Source organism: Taudactylus pleione, unplaced genomic scaffold (genome assembly GCF_031769625.1).
Source record: "Taudactylus pleione unplaced genomic scaffold, aTauple2 ptg000086l, whole genome shotgun sequence".
NCBI lineage: Eukaryota > Metazoa > Chordata > Amphibia > Anura > Myobatrachidae > Taudactylus > Taudactylus pleione.
This window is the reverse complement of record NW_028284488.1, coordinates 13,492,892-13,511,438: the sequence shown is the minus strand read 5'-3', so window position 1 is coordinate 13,511,438 and position 18,547 is coordinate 13,492,892. Positions and strand designations below refer to the sequence as shown.

At 39.0% G+C, this 18,547-nt stretch overlaps 1 protein-coding gene across 3 annotated transcripts in view; it reads right to left on the bottom strand.

Annotated features, from left to right (window-relative positions):
- Positions 1–1,151: 1,151 nt before the first annotated feature.
- The window catches only part of PFKFB3 (6-phosphofructo-2-kinase/fructose-2,6-biphosphatase 3), a 71,201-nt gene continuing 53,805 nt past the window's right edge, over positions 1,152–18,547 (bottom strand). Inside the window, exons 1-16 of one of the 3 annotated variants that reach the window (XM_088468720.1) lie at positions 17,560–17,940; positions 12,303–12,428; positions 11,582–11,678; positions 11,377–11,443; positions 11,215–11,289; positions 10,743–10,799; positions 10,222–10,346; positions 9,884–10,091; positions 9,553–9,699; positions 8,344–8,448; positions 8,125–8,254; positions 7,935–7,997; positions 7,456–7,520; positions 6,543–6,704; positions 6,245–6,267; positions 1,152–3,744 (exon numbers count right to left, since the gene is read on the bottom strand). In XM_088468720.1, the coding sequence (XP_088324846.1) occupies positions 3,738–3,744; positions 6,245–6,267; positions 6,543–6,704; positions 7,456–7,520; positions 7,935–7,997; positions 8,125–8,254; positions 8,344–8,448; positions 9,553–9,699; positions 9,884–10,091; positions 10,222–10,346; positions 10,743–10,799; positions 11,215–11,289; positions 11,377–11,443; positions 11,582–11,678; positions 12,303–12,428; positions 17,560–17,638 (1,536 nt within the window). In that variant the 5' untranslated portion in view covers positions 17,639–17,940 and the 3' untranslated portion in view covers positions 1,152–3,737. Of the gene's footprint in view, positions 3,745–6,244; positions 6,268–6,542; positions 6,705–7,455; positions 7,521–7,934; positions 7,998–8,124; positions 8,255–8,343; positions 8,449–9,552; positions 9,700–9,883; positions 10,092–10,221; positions 10,347–10,742; positions 10,800–11,214; positions 11,290–11,376; positions 11,444–11,581; positions 11,679–12,302; positions 12,429–17,559; positions 17,941–18,547 lie in introns of those variants that run through there. The other 2 variants (XM_088468723.1, XM_088468721.1) reach the window with 2 other exon arrangements.

Genomic DNA, 18,547 nt, shown 5'->3' with positions numbered 1-18,547 from the left:
GAGGTGTATAGTGTAGCTGGTGTATAAGAGAAGTAGGTAATAAGAACAGGAGGACCCTGCTCATGGAGCTCACAGTCTGATGTTCCGATAGATTACCATATGCAAGTGTAATGACTAAGTTTCCTATTACTTGAGAGTATCCATTATCTCAGGAACTAGAGCGAATTCGAAAAAAAAGATACTTTCATTTCAGCAAATGCCCTAAATTCGTTCAAATATCATTGGCGACAAAAACATTTAAATTTTTTTGCTGGGCTATATAAATCTTTGCGACTGCTGAAACGTACAATACTTGTTGACCCTCACTCATTCATCAGTAAACTCTTATGAATTTTTATTAAATAAAATACAAATTAAAGGAGGGTAGTATAGTTATAAAAGAAAGCACAACCCCCAAGTCAATAAGAGAACCTTTGCATAATTTTCCTCTTGAAAAGCTTGGCATAATAAACTGTAGTTATTTTGAAGACGCCTCAGTGCCAAACCATTTTACAGTCACAGAAACACTTTCTCCTTCGGAGAATTAAAATACATCCACATACTATAGCAGCGGAGTTTACTGAAACTCTTACTCATAATTCCAACTTTAAATACTTGGTCGGGATAAATCTTCAAATGTGAATAACCTATTTCCTTAAGATCATAGAACTCTAATTTTCAGACCTTCCCAGGCCTGGCTACACCCCAAATTATCGCACAACTTGCAACAACTAGGTCACATCTCGAAGCTACTGCATTGTAAAAGGATTATCATACCTCAGCACTTTAGAAACTGCTGCTGGGATATTAAAAGAATTAGCAGGAAGATAAAAAAATAAAGTTCTGCATGCAAACATTTTTTTTTGTGTTGTACAATGTTAAGTTACTCCTAATAGATCATGCAAGAGTACCAACTAGCTTTAGAATCCTTGTTGGATTACATATAAAAACGCACATATTTATTTTTAGGAATGCAAAAAATGACTACAAATTCTGGGATAATATAAGTACTTTGCGGTAATGAGCTAGAACTTGCTAAAAAAAAATAAAAAAAAAAATGGTATGACACATTTACATTATTAAACTAACTGCAGTAAACACAATGCTTTGTAAAACTGCAAGTGTGTCATTCCTCTTTAAATGTTACAAATAATAGCGAGAACACAGACAGATTTCTACAAGAGTTTTATTTTATTGGTCCAGCAACTACAAAATATACAAGTTTCTGAAAGGCATGTCCCGTATTAGCTGGCGTAGCTTTCATTTTATGCAATTATACCAGACAAATACACACAAAAAAAAATACAAGTCACAAATGTACATGGAAATGACTGAAAACAAGCTGAGCATACAACATTAAATAAATAAATAGCACAACTAAAAATATTTATAAAGGAAAAACAAAAAAAAGTTAAACATTTTACAAAGAAGAAAAAAAGTTTTGGTCTTCTGTACTGTTTACAATTACTCAATAAAGAAAGGTGCAATATTAAGCCCTTCCAAGTAAGACCAACTAAACATATACAGAATTAAAATTAACAAAGTACCCAGAAGTAGCACAATAACCAGTATTAGAAATCTTAACCTTAGAGATTCTGAGAAATAAACAATTTTAGTTGACTGTAAGACATTGGATTCAATGCATATAAATATAGCTCAAAAAGGTGCACAACGCACCCATTGAGAGAGTACTTGAAAATGCTTTGGACCCAAGAGGACTGGATAGTGTGTACCACATACATATATAGAACTAGTACTATGGGTATGATATTTACTGCAAAAGGGAATGAACAATGAAACCTTGAATAGATTCCAAAGCAAAGTACACATACTCTAACCAGTGATCTCCAACTTGAAATGAACTCAAAACTAAATTATTACAAAGTGTTTCAACAACACAATTTTTCCAAATACAATCACACAATAAAAAAAAAAAGTTACAATCAAACGCAGTCTTCCAGGTCTGCAACAGTTGATTGTGGCCATTGGTACCACAAACCCCACAGCATGCTATGGGATAATCATGTAATCCTGCTGTGCAGCCTGATCAGTCCTAGTGCAGCATCAATTTGAGATCAACTCATTTGGGAAACCAATCAGCGTCTGAAAAACCACACAGCTGCTGTGTATCTGTATCCAGGCGTCAGGCATAACCGGTCTTTTAATAAAACACATTCTTCCACCATCTCCCAGCTCATATCAGTCATGGGCAAGACTTGAGCTCAATCTGTCCCAACAATTGTATTAAAGTGCAAGTATGCATCTTTGAGATAAAGAGAAACCATCAAAATATATTTATATAATAATCCCCCTCCCCCTCTGCAACCCCAAATATTTATGTCACTTTGAAACTCAGGGTTCAAAACAAAAAAGGTCAATGACATGGACAATCCCTGACCATAAAGTGTATCTGTGTGCTCAAGGAGATATAAGAAGGCATTAGCAGCGGAGGCAGCTCCAGAAAATTCAAGTTACAGACAATAGAAATCAGCTGAGAAAATACTATTCTAATAGCAGCTTCTGGAGATATACAGGAGTGTGTTCTGGTTTCCACCACACAGTAATGCAATATTCACAGTGTGGCATTCAGAGACAGAATATATGACTCTAATAGTTAGCCACTTCAGCATGCCATCAACACACTGATGTGGTTAACCTGGGATACAACTTTCGAGAAAGATTCAAAGTACATTGTAATATGATGGGCCCTTATCCACTGGCAACAAAATACATGTTTTACTAGCTTATTTGTAAGAAGACTAAAATCAGTTGAGCAGGCTTGGGAATAGAACCCAAAAGTTCCAATGACCCCATACATACCCACTCATTTGCATGCAACATTGGTTTTTTTTTGGATGCTGCATGCTACATTTAATTTGGGATATAACTCAAGAGACATGTATAAAGTAGGTAATGGTAAACCAGAGGAAAGCACCAAATCCAAATATAGAATACAAAAATAAATTGTCACCTTTCTAGATTAGAAAAGTAGAGACAAAATTGTAGCTGCATCCCAGAGCACAGTGCAAATGTGACATTAACCTGTTGCGACAAGTGTTACTCACGGGGTAAGTTTACTAAGTGGTGCTTTTCAAAGTGGCCACGTCTTCAGCAGCTCAATTTAATTGGGGAAGTATTAATTGTATTTATTATTGCCCCTTTAAAACCAGTGTGCCAAACCGTCGAAAAGGCACCACTTCCTAAACTTACCCCGAGATCTCTAAACAGATTCAGAATTTAGTAGCGTATAGGCTATGCAAGCAACAGAAGACTGATGAGGAACAGTGGAAGGTAAAGCATTATTTTCCCAATCCTATTTTTAAGGGTGTTTATGTGGGTGTGTTGTTGTTCTGCTAATACTTCAGGAAACAGTATAAAACTAAAATTAACTGTACTATGTCTATGAATATCAAAAATATTGGAAACAAAAGAAGCATATGTAAAATAAACAATATGCTGGCATACAGGCAGATCTAGCTGTGCGCTCTGCTGTTGAAATGGCCGGAGGTTTATTGTTCAACCTCTAGTTGAAGAAAAAAAAAAAAAAAAAAAAAAAATCCCCTTTGGTGTTGATCCACTTCTCCAGTTTGATTTAGATTTGTTCCAACACAAGTAGCTGAAGGCTCATCTTTGGAGTTCAAAGACAATGAGTTTGCAAGCAAACTATAGTCATGAAATGTGGAATTCAGCAGCAGGGATCAGATGCCGACTTGCTGATTATGCCATCCTTCAGAACCATCAGTGTAGCTCAAGTTCACTCATGCCCTACAATACAGGAGGAGAAGAAAGCAATTGAACATGTTACACATATTATTCTACTATATAAGTGGAACATACAGTTGTAAATGTACATGTTATGGCACACCAAGACTTCAGGCAAGGGAACCCCTAAGAGTCTACAACTAAAATACCTTTTTATAACATTCATAATTGCTGGGTTTTTAACAAAATCATGCAAGAGGAACTTAATATGAGATCTATATTCATTTGATTTAGAATTCCCAAAAGGCTGATTGAAGTATCAATATTTATTTCAAAGTAGATGGTCTGTTTGTAAAATTTGCGCACATACTTAATCATGTTCCACGGGTGCGCATCCTTACAGACAAGGCTGCCGCTCTCTTTATTAAAAATAAAACACCCAGCCACTTTATAAATCTGCAACAATTCATTGTATTAGGTCGTGAAGAAAAACAAAACTAAAGTATAGTATAGCCAAAATATCACTTGTTCATGAAAAGTATTTTGTGATAGTTGCAAACATGAAGTTTACAGAAGCATGTCACAGGCAGAATTTGCCAATAAGTGTTCCCAGTCCTACCACCAAACATGCCATATAATGAGTTGACCATCATCCCAGATCTATTCATAGAACATAGATTTTGCATACTATAAATTTACAATAATGTATGGAATGATCATTCTGTGCTATAGCAAATAAAAAGCGGACAAGGCGATAACACCATCAAAACTTCTACTTTTCTGCAATATTTGAGTCATGTGAAATTAATATAAATGAAAAACATGGCTGAACATGTAACCTGCTTGGGGAGAGGCAATAATCTCTTGCGTACACGTATTTTAAAAGGAAAGGCATGTATAGAAGTTGTCTATTGCACAGAAACTCAAAAGTGGGAAGGATTGTGTAAGCACATACAAATTACATGTGACAAACACTCTGCATGGGCATATGTACATAGAACATGTTAGTATCACAAAATACAAAGTCACAAAAGCCTCTGGCATTTTCGTTATACTTTATTAACTCAGTCAATGGACCATGCTAGGAAACAAGAATGAGACAGAACAAACAGAAAGAGCCCGACATGGTGTCCTACCTGCAGATATGTTTTGCACTTAAAGGGGTATTCAACATGAAACGTAAACTTTGCTTTCGACGTTTACGTTTCATATCAGAGCTTTTACCTGGGATAAAGTATCGGGCGCGCGCCCGCTTATCCCCGTATTCAATATGAAACCTACGAAAACGGGAGCCTACGAAGTGGGATTTGCGTTAAATTACGAAATTTTCCTTAAAAAAAAAAAAATTTGTAGGACCCCCTAAAGCTGTAAAAACATGGGGGATCACTATGGGTACTCCCGTTTTTAGCCTGCAAATGAAAGTTGGGGATTTAAATAGCTGCGGCAGGTGTTTTTTTAAACCCCAATTCTGCACTTTTTTTCGCCACCTATTCAGTGGTGAAAAGTTATCCCCGTTTTTTTTCAAAGACTTTTCAAACCTGCGAAAAGTCTTTGAAATTGAATACGGTGTAAAACTAAAACCTGCGATAATGACGTCATAGGTGCGATATTAACGCAAAAAATTGACTTATCGCTCCATACTGAATTCCCCTATTAGTCTGCTACACAATATCTCCAAAATTTGGAGTAAAGTGCATCGCCTTCCTTGCCATTGAGCATTACAATATAGCAGGCCTGGCCAACTTGTGGCTGTCCAGGTGTTGTGAAACTACAAGTCCTAGCATGCTTGACCAGCTGATTAGTGGGCAGGTATGCTTGGACTTGTAGTTTCACAACAGCTGGAGAGCCACAGGTTAGCCAGACCTGCAATGTAGCAAAGATGATAGTTCTATACATTTAACTTTACTGCATACACATAAAACATCCACAGTTCTGCACTATAATGAAGAAGACATGGAGCATGCCAGCAATTCATTAATGGTGATGATGTAACAAGAGTGCAAGACTAATACACCTAATGAAAAGGGTAGAATTTGCCATCCTCCAACTTGCGGATAGAAACCTTTGAGAGGTTCACTTTACATGGGAAGCGAATCCAACATGCACCTAACAAAATTACCTTCTACCTAAAAACAATGAAGCCAAGTCGATGCAATTGCAAACTGCTAGCCTTTAAAAGGAGGGGAAGAGAAGGTAATTAAATTCAGTGGGTGGCCCTAGAGGTTGTCTGCATTGTAGCGGATCTACTTAAACGTTTATGTGCAGATATGTTTTGATAAGTAAAAAGTTGTGTTTAATTGAACAACAGGAACAGCAAAGCTAATAGATAGATAGATCTATCTATCACAATTACCACATGCTCTTTACAGCACTTTAAAAATTGTGGAGAGCATTTAAAAGGAGTTACTGCAGAATGGGAAGAAGGGTTATGGAGATTACTCACTATATGGCATGTATGATCAGGCAGGTTAGTTTAAAGTCTTGAAACAGCAAGGTATTGTACTGGCAATGTATTAACAGAATGGCAGAGAATAAAGCAGATAAAGAGGGAATTAATACTTACAGGCAAGCCTTTCCTAGCAAAGACTGTAAGGAGAGAAGGAACCAGTGGTGAGTACAGTTCAGCAGAAAGAAAATGAAAGGAAATACTTTGCAGATAAAATGCCAGCTGCCAGCAGAGAACACATAAGTCAGATAGAACCTTAAGGCTATAGACAATGTAAAGCAGGTTACCCTTCTAATAAAATCCCTTTGTTTTGTAAGTAAAAGTACAATAAGTCACATGATTTTAATTATACTCATCACATAATGCATACAGCCCAGTAAGAATAGTGCCCGGGACAAATCATACGCATACTGACCTGTGCAGCTTGTACAGTGGGTGGTTCTTGAGTGGCACATCCAGACAGGGCAGCCCCAAGATCCTCAAAACTATTGATTCGAGCCTTTTTATTTGGTTCAGGACTGGCAAGAGGGGTCACACTATTGCGTCTCATCAGCGGGGTTGGTCCTTTCTTGCTCTCCTTTAGAGGGTAAAAGAGCATATATCATTAAGAATGTTCGCTTATAGAACTAAAGATATTTCCAATTATACCAAAAAGACATCACCTGTACTGACAAGGAATCTACAAGGTGAAAAAAAAACCAGTTATGTGTTTAGAGATCTTCATTGGGATAAGCCTCTTAAGAGAAGCTTTGTAGCTGCAACATCTTGTGACCAAGTTCATCCACAAGATGCCACAGAGCATGCCAACTTCTATGCCAACGGGGAATTTAGAGAGTGGACTGGAAACAATATAGTAAAAGTTTACAATTGCTCCTGTGGTTTCTCCCAGAATTGGCATTATACATTACCCTAACACTGCTATCTGGAGCTCTCCATTTACACTCTTTTTAAGTGGTAGGTAAATTAAACCCTTCAATACTGGTTACATGATTACAGTTTCTGTAAATGGCTGACTACCTTAACTCTATCACCCCATCATGTGGTAATCATCCGCCCTGATTCCAATCAACCAGCCACTGAAGCAGTGTAAGTCAGGGGTGTCCCTTACTCAACCTTAGTGGGGAGGACTATAGAGGCCACATTGAAGTGAGAGAAGGAAAGTGGCAATACAGAAATATTGTGAGAAGATGGGCTGCAAGTACTCGGAGGTATTATCCACAAAAATAAGTTACTGAGCTATCATATAAAATATCCTTGTTTCTCCAATCCTCATCCAATCATGTCTCTATTCTCCATGAAGAATAAAGTAATCAAAATACAGTACTAACCTCAGTTCTATCCATATGAGTGTTCACTGCATCCACACTGAAAGTGACAGTCTCCACGCGGCATCCTAAAGAGATAATATTGGGAATAAGGTGCCTGTCTGCAAATGTTCTCTAACTGCCTTCACCACAGTATGTAGGTTTATATTAAGAATACCAATCTACATACAATATTAGTTTTGCTGCAGTTGGACTTGTTTGCTCTACTAATAAATTATGCCAAATGAAATGCAATAGGGATATTATGCCATATTGCAAAAGCAATACGATATATGTATGAAAGAATGTTGGAACCAATAGAAAAGTTACATCTTGTCAAATTCCTAGCACAGCTTTAAAGATAAACGTGAATGCTTGGTTGCTATGGGCTACAGTACTTTTTCATGTGTAATCTCTAGGATTAATCTCTGTTGTCATTAGTTTGCAACAAATAACTTAACAAAAGTTCTGTTGCTACGTACAGTGTGTGGGGGAACACTTACCATATGCATATGGTGTCAGTTTAAGCATGGAGTGCAGAGGACACTTGAGATGGGGCATTTCATCTGGAACAAGAAAAAGAAGAAATAAAATGAGTGCCACAAATCACCAAACATTATATAAAGTGCAACATCAAAACAGAACGTAATGTAGGCAGCTTATATTTATACAATATTGAATATGTGCCAATACCTGCAGATTTATCCAGGAAATAAGACAGGAGACATCTCATGATAGCTTGGTGACAAATGACCAGGACATTTCCCTGCCTCTCCAACTCCATGATGACAGGTTCCAGACGCTGCACTAGATCTTGGTAAGACTAAAATATATGAAAAAAATAAAAATAAAATTATTCTACATCAACAGCTACAGGTAATGATTGACTCCTCAAGAACGGAAGCAGCTTACCTCTCCTGATGGGTAGCGATAATAATATTTGTCCTGAGCACGCAGTGCATATTCGTCAGGATACTGCTCTTTAATTTCCTCATATGTCTTATCCTCACACACACCCTGTCGAGCAGAAGCAAATTCATTATCATCTACTTCAATAATGAGAAATACAATCAGCCATGACTCTGCTATGTAGACACATTCTTACAATTATAAGAAACTCTTAAGAACATTTGAAACAACCACTTAAACATGAATTGGTGCCTTCCTTTGAAAAGACAAATTCTTGCGTTGACAAGGTATATAGGCTTAAGCTGGGTACACACTTTTACGATTGCAGGCTGATCGGGTAAAACTGTCCCGATCAGCCGTGCAGTCTGTCCCCATTGTGACCCCGATCGGGAGGTCGAACCGATAAATATTAAACTGTACACAAGATGCGACCTCCCGATACCGACCGTTGCAGGGGCGTTAAAAGCAGTTTATTGGCTAACGCTCCTGCATCGGGACAGGGTACACACCTATACAATCCAACCGCCGTTCTCTGGATATTGGATGAATGGCCCGATGATTGTATAGGTGTGTACCCAGCTTAACACATCCATTTCTAAACAGTCTCCTGCTGAGTCTGAGCTAGGAGTGTCTGTTCCATGGGAGTCAGAAGTAACCAACAGAGCAACACTTTAAAAGTAAGGGCAAATCTGTTTCCATGACAATAGAATGATTGTTCTGACAAAAAGTAGGGTGTTGTAAAAGATCTCTGCTTTCTATTCACACATAGAACAACATGTGCTGCAGCAAAAGTTACTCATTCTGTAAGACTACTAAGAAAAGTTTACAATGACTGTAAAGAAGTGTTTCACAACCAAATAAACAAACAATAAGGGCAAATTCAATTAGCTGTGAGTTCCCGTTGGAGCGAAGCATTTTTAATATTACGATAGGTAATACCCAGAGGTGCAAACAAAAATATATTTCTTAATAACACTCTGAAACAGACTGCTTAAAATAAGCAATTTTTCTTACTAGCAATATTTTGTGGAATATCTTTGCACAAGTTTCCTAGGAGACCTTGTGCTTAATTGAATCTGCTCCAAAATGTGAGAGTGGTAACATGTAGCAAGCATTAAATAAATAATTGATAAAAGGACACCTGTTAATGCAATATACAAAACATTAACAAAAATTACAACCAGATTTTCTAAACATAAGAGACCAATTTACCGCATCAAGTTCATTTAAAGCCTTCCACTGCTCATAGGGCACTTTAAGTGCTTCTGCTGTTTGGATGGTTCTCTTCAGCTGACTGGTCCAGACTTTCAGCTCTTTTAAGTTCTGATCTTCAATATATTTCTTCAGTGCAATGGAAAACTGATGAAGATAATCATGGTCATAATGTGTATAAACCATTCACATATTTGTGTGTTTTATTGTATCTAGGGCTATGATGAATGCGAGAATTTCAATCTAAGATCTGGTCAAATTATTATAGTGACATCAGTTGTACAAAATATGGTGCCAATCACAACTGTAATATTTAATTATGGGTTCTTACCTTCTTCCCCCGCTGTGACAATCCAGAATCTCCCCCAATTTTTCCCTTGACGTTACTCTCGCTTTCGCCCGCTCTACATAAGTATATACAACGGGGTTGGACGTGAATGTTCATCAGGTAATATACGATCTTGCTTTGAATGTGATCCTGAACTTTGTTGACCAAAAATCTTCGGCCAACATCAACAACAGTAATCATGGAGAGATCTCTGTGTGAAAGAGAGGGACATATTATACGTTTGTACCCCAACTTTGAACTTTTTTGCCCCCATTTTCAAAGTCATTTTTTGGGGTGGTGAAATGACCAATAAAATAAACTGAGCTGTACCCAGTAGTTACCTGTCATGGTCATCTGGATCAAGCGGCTCATACATATTCTTGTAGCAGTTTATTCTTTTCATGAAGTCATCCAGTGCTTCCGTTGATGAGCATCCTTTGTAGTCTGGGCTGGTCAATTTAACTTCCTGCAAATAATGCAAGATGCTTTATTAAAAATTAAGAGGTTATACTGTTCCCTCATTTGTAAGGAGGATTTTTTTTTTTTACTAGTTTGTACCCTGTCTTTACCCTTGTGTTTTGTCCCTCTCTCATTACCCCATTTAATCTATTCAAACCGCAATAAATATTCATGATCTTTTACAGATACAACTATTGAGTGCACCTTGAGACACCTTGCTCCATTCAGTTCATGGTTGTACACAGGATTAAGATGCATAAGAATTCCTAACATTGCTCTTCAGTGAAGGACAATTATTGCTGCAAACTAGGTTAAGCCCAATTCGGTTAAGGCTTTCAGTTCTAATCTTGCAGTCCTACATTCTGCCCAAAGCCTGATCCCAAGTGTCCTATGTGATCCTTACCAAAACGTTGCTAGCAACAACCGATGGATCATCGCACACAGATTCAATAAAGAACACCTGCAAAACATACACAAATAAAATGGTTAGTCCTTTGTACCTCAAGAGCCTCTGCATTACATTTAAGAGTAATGTGGTATCTCAAAACATGACTAATTCAGGCACTTTATTAAAGCTGCATACCACCGTTACATTAGGACAACAATTGAGTTAACTCATTACAAAGCTCATTGGTAGCCCAAGGTTAATAACAGGTTGGCCAAGTTGAAGAGGAGATCTCAACATCCAGTTATGGCTCATCCTACTGTCCCAGCTATTTGAATAAGAAACAGACAGATGGTCCAAGGCGGAGATATTACTACTGGTCAGGAAGGCTGCATTTCACTCATGACGGTCACTTGTAACCCAACACTAGTGTATGCCATTTTTTAAACACGACATTGGAACAGCTAGAATGACATTTCTACCAACTCACCTTAAAGTCATTCTCTTTGGCAAAATCAACAATCATTGATCTTCTGTCTCTGGTTGTATTTGTAGCATCAAATACCTAAAAGGTAACGAATGCCATTTTTAGCCATATTGTTCAATATGGGAACTGACAAGTTAGTAAATGGAAGAGAGCATGGAAACTTACAGCAATCTGTCCGCCTTCCTCAGTTAGGTAGGACTTTACATCTGCTAAAGCAACTAAGGCACATTGTCTGAAAAAGAAAGGAAAAAAAAAAAACAAAAACAAATTTAAAAACAAACTGAATAAACTGATAAAAATGGCAATTATTCGGCATATCAAATGTACACCCATGCTACTTCATCTAGGCAGATATCAAAAGTATACCAACCTTCTGACTTTCATGGCTTCCTGATTGTCAGAACGGAAGAAGTCGTACGAACTAAAGTCCTTCACGGCTTCACGTCTATATTCCCCAACATTGAACACTGTGAAAGAAGAAATCGAATATTATGTCATGTTAGAGATGACAGGTATGTTATCTTACAATACATATTTAAATAGAAGGTGCTGTTAAAATAGCATAAAAGATAACTATAGCTCAAACATGTCACAACAAAAAGTGAACATGACATAATTAGAGGGTTAACTGATGTATAGATCTGCCTGCTTGATGGTATCTGCCTATTTTTTAGATGGTTAGTTGACCCCAAATATGTAAAAGGAGTTCTGTATTTTAAATGAATTACTCAAAAGCTGCATTTAAAAAAAAAATGGATAAATAAATTAGCAATGAACAAAACATGGTATCTCACAGGTATAGGCTGGTTAAAATGATCAATCACCTCAGATAATACACTGTCAGTATGGACAGAGAAGGTATATCTGAAGTAGTAACTGATTAACAGGAATATACAATTTCCCACTGCAATTTACCTAGCCAATACTATAGACACTGCAACTTACCTAGCAAATACTACAGACACTGCAATTTACCTAGCCAATACTACAGAGACATGGAAAAAAATAGATCCTTTATTCATGCATTGTGGGAATGTTTTGAAAGTACCGAAAGCTTGGAGATAAAATATATAATCCCCTTTGCACCTCACCTTTTGTAGGGACTCCACTCCAGTTGAGGTAACGGGTCAGTTTCTTTGAAATGTAAGTCTTACCCCGAGCAGGTAAGCCAACCATTACTATCACAGTCGGGGAGTTAGCAAGACGGGGTCCACCAACTGAAATAGCAAGAAAAAAAAAAGAAGAAAATGGAATTAAAATCAATTTGACAATTAAGTGAGAATTCCACTATTTATTAGATTTATTTATCTAGATATTGTATTTGCAGGAAGAAAGAAACCTTATAAGTGTACAATTTTCTTTTAATAGGATTACATTTTGTTAACTAATATTAAGCCAATAAGACAAAGCACAGTACTATGCATCTGACATACAAATAGCCTGACTCATCTTCCTGCAGTACATAGTAGAAATGTGAGCTCTACTGACACAGCTATTGGGTTAGATAATTGCTTTATCCCAGACAGCACATAGTGTCTATTCTACAACAGGAAGTTGGCACCAATCAACATTCCTAACACATTTGGCCAACACAAACAAGGGAGAGGGAGTATCGGGAAAATTCCCACATATTATCCTTCTCTATCAATATGCTAACTCATTACATCATGTAAATATAATGGCTAGGTAGGCATCTTTCACAAATTCAGTAACTTCACAATTGTTTGTTACCATGCATGTTACATAGGGGCCTATTTATCATTACATATTTGCATCATAGTCCATGTAAACACCCATTTTTGGGGAATATATCCACAAATATTAAGTATCCCTTGGATGTACTATGACGGGATCGCAACAGATATCGGTGAGATCCTCGGCCCTTCCATTTTTGACAACAGCCGCAATCCCGGAGATTGGCCCTCCGCAATTTATGGCATCTGAAGATGGAGTTGTGCTGCTGTAGCCTATAGGCTACACTTCGCAAAATTTACTGGCAGCTGCAAACAAGTGGTCAGCAGACCTCACATGCGTGGGAGTCCCGCTAGAGGAGTGAATAGACCGCTGATGCAGTCACTTCAAGTCCTGCATGTGCAATTTAATACTTTCGGGTGAAGACATTGCATACCCAGATGCTAATATCGTACCCAGATCGCATTGAGTATGTGAATATTGATAAATGGGTGCCTTAGTGTCTATGACTTGTAGTCGCTCACTGTCCATCAATTCAGCATTAGGTAACAAAAAGGATTCCATGACACTATAGGCACATCAATAATACAACTAATTTCTGAAATATAGGATACAAACTTCTCTTCATTTAAGTAATTCGTGGACAAATTAAAGTCATTTTTGTTTTAACCAGACACCCATTGTCTGCCCGTTCTTATATTAAGAGCACAAAGTATATTTATATTGACAGAGAAAGGTCAGCAATCACAGTGGGATACAACCTTATGCTTTTCCTTTTGTGTGCGTTACTTAGATGTGTCCATATATATTGAGGCAGGTGTGACGTGTAAATAGATTAGTAACTGTGCAACTTCAAAAGAGGAAACTTCTACTTAGACCCAACAAACATCTCAAAAACCTTGTCATTTGAAAAGACCCACTTCCAACACCAATGAAAGAAAATAAAAAAACACAGGGCAAAATAAACCAAACACAAACTTCAACAAAGATGCTCCATTCCCAATCTAGGTGCACACAATTTTTGCAGATCTGCTTTGATCTAGGAATCATTTTGGAGTCATGCCATGCAAGTCAGATTCTACGGTTTCTCACCAGGTGTAAAACAAGAACATGCTGATGTTAGGACTATATAGGTAAATTATCTGCAGACATCCTGTGAATTCTATCCACTTAGCGATTTAAACAAGCGATTGCACGATAACGATGTCGTTATCGTGCAAACGCTTGCAAATCGCGCATGCATCGGGCATGTTTTGGACAGAAGCGACCCGCGATGCACGTGCCCGCAGGTCACTTCCAACATCGCCCGTACATGCTGGTCAACCTGACGATCTCATCAGGTTCTGCATGTGCGGGGATGAGGGATGTGCAGTCTAGGCAAATCACTAGCTATACAAACGACAGCACGATTGCAATGTCGCAATCATGCTCTCGTTTGTATATCGCTAAGTGGATACCCCCCATAAGGTTAACATGAAACAAAAATATAGCTCATACACCAAACAATTGGTGGTTCAACTCACTTTCCATTAGACCCTTTGAGATGTTAGGAACAGCTTAGACAGAATACCAGCACCTTTTTGGATGTAGATAATCATGTCTGATCACTATGTAATCCAATAAGCAGCCATGGGACATAAAACACTGCCTACCATAACTTGTAAGTCAAACTGGGTGGAAACAGGTAATGCAGGGACTAATGTTAAAGACTATAGGACAAACTAACAATAGAAATGTATATAGTTTTCCTTTTCCTGTTTATACTGCTTCTGTATGGCGCTGCAGACACATTGTGGCTGTAATATATATATGTAAAATCTCCATTTGTATATATATACACACACACCATAACATTTAAAGTGAGATTAAAGTAGTCCACCTGCGTCTTGGGCCTTTATATTTACTACTGTAAATTTTTGAGCAGTGCTTAGTAGACGCCATCTGCTGACTCACTACTTGTTCACCAAACCTCAATTTATTTCTCAGAGGGACAATCAGTGTTGCATCATTGCAACCCAATTGAATTTGGTTATTATCCTTACAATACACAAGCTAAAAATTAGGTATGGAATTCGCTTTGCTTTGTACAATCTACAGCCAAATATTGTAACAAACCTAATATATTCAATTCACAACCCAAGTAATGCCATTATGTGCAGTAAATGGCAATACAGTAATAAAACAATCTGCTTATGCAATACTATATCTCACTTATTTATAAAGCAATACTATATCTCACATATATAAAGCAATATAAATCAATAATGCAGTCAACTGTATTATATACCTCCACTAGTTTAAGTGCAAAGTAGCTTTTGTCTATGAACAGCAGAAGAGACTGGCAACGGAATAACCTCCAGATTCCTCTGTCTTTCAATTACAAATTGCTTGCGTCAAACAGAACAAGCTGGCATACCCAGTCACGGGAACAGAGGAAGGGAGGGGAGAAATCTCTGACAAAGCCATTTACACAGGTAAACTATGCGACTGGAGAATAAAATTACAATTTACATAAAGATCACGTAGCTTATTTCCTGTACAACATACATTTTACTGCCATATTACAAGTCAGTCATCAAAACATCCTGGATAACTATATTTTAAACAAAAGGCACCAATATAATTTTAAGTGTTTTCCAGTAATAAAACAAATTCATATTATAAAGCATTGTTTTACAAGGGATACTATGATGATTCATTGTCAACTTCAGTCTGTTTCTGCCATTGAGCTCCAAGGAACGGTGCACATACTTAATGCAGATAAAAGGGTGTATAAATTGGTGAGTTTAGATAAGCCTATTAGAACATTGCAGACCTGATAGTAAAGCTAAGAAATAGGGATTTAACTAGAGGAAGCGGACAGTAATCTATTATGCAGTAGTGCAAGTAAAAAGGTAAACTAAATAAAAATAAGGCAAAGAAAGCAAAAGATGGCAAGTATATAACAAATGGTGGAATAATCCAGTCAAGTGCCCCAGTAATACCACTTTTACATCTAAATTCCGGGTCTGACACGGAGTTGGAACAGGGTTCCAATCCGGAATTTAGCCGGCGCCTACCCAGGAAATTCCAGAGTAGGTGCCGTTCACACCAGAGTCGGGTCTGCATAGACCCGATTTTTCCGTCGTTGAAGTGGACGTCATCTCCAAGCGCCACTGAAGCCAGACCAATCGGCCGGAATGCTGCGCACTCCAGGTCATCGTGACCCGAAGCGCGCCGTTCACACTGCAGGGTTTCACAGGTTACTCCCATGTTAAAGCCTGCTAGTTACCTGGGTTGGATTGCCGGGTCACTTGACCTGTCGATCCAACCCTCTCCCCTTTTACACCAAGGAGCTACCCGGGGTAACCCTGCAATAACCCGGGTTTTAGCTCCGGTGTAAAACAGGTATAAGTAACTTCAATTTAAAAATCCATTAAAAAATAATAAGCAACCAGAACCAATTTTGAAACCTGGGCAATTATCAAAATTGCTATAAACACAGAGAGATATCCAGTCTAAATGGAAAGTTAGAGCCTATAGGATGAAAGTTAATCTTCAATAACCCTTTGCAGAGGACAAAGTCTAACAAAAGTTATTTTAGGTTACTAATCCATCACGTCTACCTGTCCAACCTATCCAAATTCATTTAGTTACACGTGATGTGGGATTAGTAAATGGTCTGGTCACTTAATTTTCCCAACACACCGATGCAAGCAGTTTAACCAATCTCTAATGCTGGGCATACACTATAAAATTATCTGTCAGATATCTGTCCTTTATGGCTGGTTGGAATGAAAACCTGGTAATGTATGGGAGCAAATGACAATCGAACATTTGCTCACAAACACTGAAAAATAGCCAAAAATGGTCAAAACACACGAATTTAACCAATTTGAAGTAGTTTATTTGTCCGTTTTCCAGTGTTTAAAACCATATGATCGACTGTCATTTGCTCCCATACATTACCAGTACATACACATCACTTACAATGGAACAGTACCTCAGCTGGGAGCAGACAATGAAATGTAGTGATTGCATAATCTAGCCCTTAGAAAGGGAAACTAAAACATTAGGTTATAGGCAAATACCACAATGACGTCACTACAGTAATCTGCACAGGCGGAATTTACTACACTGACTGCCATATTATAGCAGCTCCGACCCAGACACATACGTGTGTGAGGCTCTGACCACCCGCAGCAGGCAACTGGCCCCGCTATCATTATCCCCGCAGTGCCTGCAGCCTGGGAGACCTGGGTAGTAGTCACATCACGCAGTACCGGCAGGGAAATGCGGGTCACCGTCTGATGCCAGCAGCAAAGACCCGAATCACCCCACGCCAACACTCAGTGTGACGGCGCACTGCAATAAGCTTATTACAATACCTCACACTGTACTAGCTGCAGGGAATCCCCCATTCATATGCAGTAACACAAAGCCAGGCACACAGTCCTACATTTACAGCGGCCAGCATCAGCAGCATCCAAAGCAAATACCACAGGCAAAATAACCCATGTACTTATATTAGTAGAAGCATACATCGGGAATGTGAATTAAAGCCCAGACATCCCTACGCTGATCCCGATGTCGCCCGCCCCTATGTGCTACACGTGGGATTCTAATGTGCGGATCTAGTCGGGGAGCCGGCATCGTACCGGCACTGCTGCCTCTCACCATGGATGGGGAGCTCCGGTATCCCGTCCAGGGGCAGCCAGATCTTCTTGGTCCTGTTCTGCATAAGCTCCATAGGCATAGTCGCACAAGTCCAGGCAGCTGTAGTCTCAGCTAATATCAGTCTCGGATTCCCCCTCTCTCCTGTGTGTGCTTCTAGCAGATGGCAGGCTGGGAGACAGACATGGCCAGTATGACTGTATATATGTATAATAGTAATCCTATGTGCGGGCAGCAACGGTCCCTGTGCTGTGTATATAGCAATAATATGATCCAGGTAGCAGTCAATCTTCTCCGCCGCTTCACTTCTCTCTGACTAATGCTGCTGCTGCGTCCTAGCTCTGTAGCTGTATACCCGGCCGGCAAGTGCGAGCAACGTGATACCGCTGACGTCACTGCGGGTCTCCCCCACCCCATCCACCTGCTGCTCAGTGCTGCCGCCTAGCGCCCACATCCCGAACTGCAAGGCAACGGCAGCGCAGCGACCTGCACGTACCATTTAACCCCAGCGCCTCTCATCGCCATGATATTGCCTCTCTGTAAATTTTATATAGATACACATATATATATATATATATATATATACACACACACAGTGGTGTAACTAGGGTATTTGGAGCCCAGGGCAAATTTGAAAAGGGAGCCCCCCCCGATGTGTGTGTGCCAAAGGCGCGCGTGGCAAAAAAAATGGGCATGGTCACTTAAAAATGGGGCGTGTCAACATGACACACCCCTTTATTTTCAAACTGAACATTCCTATCCATATGCACCTTAACCCCAGTTGTACCCCTTATACAGTACCCCCAGTATGCAGTTGTGGTCCCTCTTATGCAGGCCCATAGTAGTGCCCCTTATACAGTATCCCCAGTAGTGGTCCCCCTTATACAGCCCCCAATTAGTTCCTCTTACTCAGTACCCCCAGTAGTGGCCCCCCCAAATGCAGTGCCCCACGTAGTTTTCCCCCTTATGCAGTGCCCCCAGTCGCAATCCC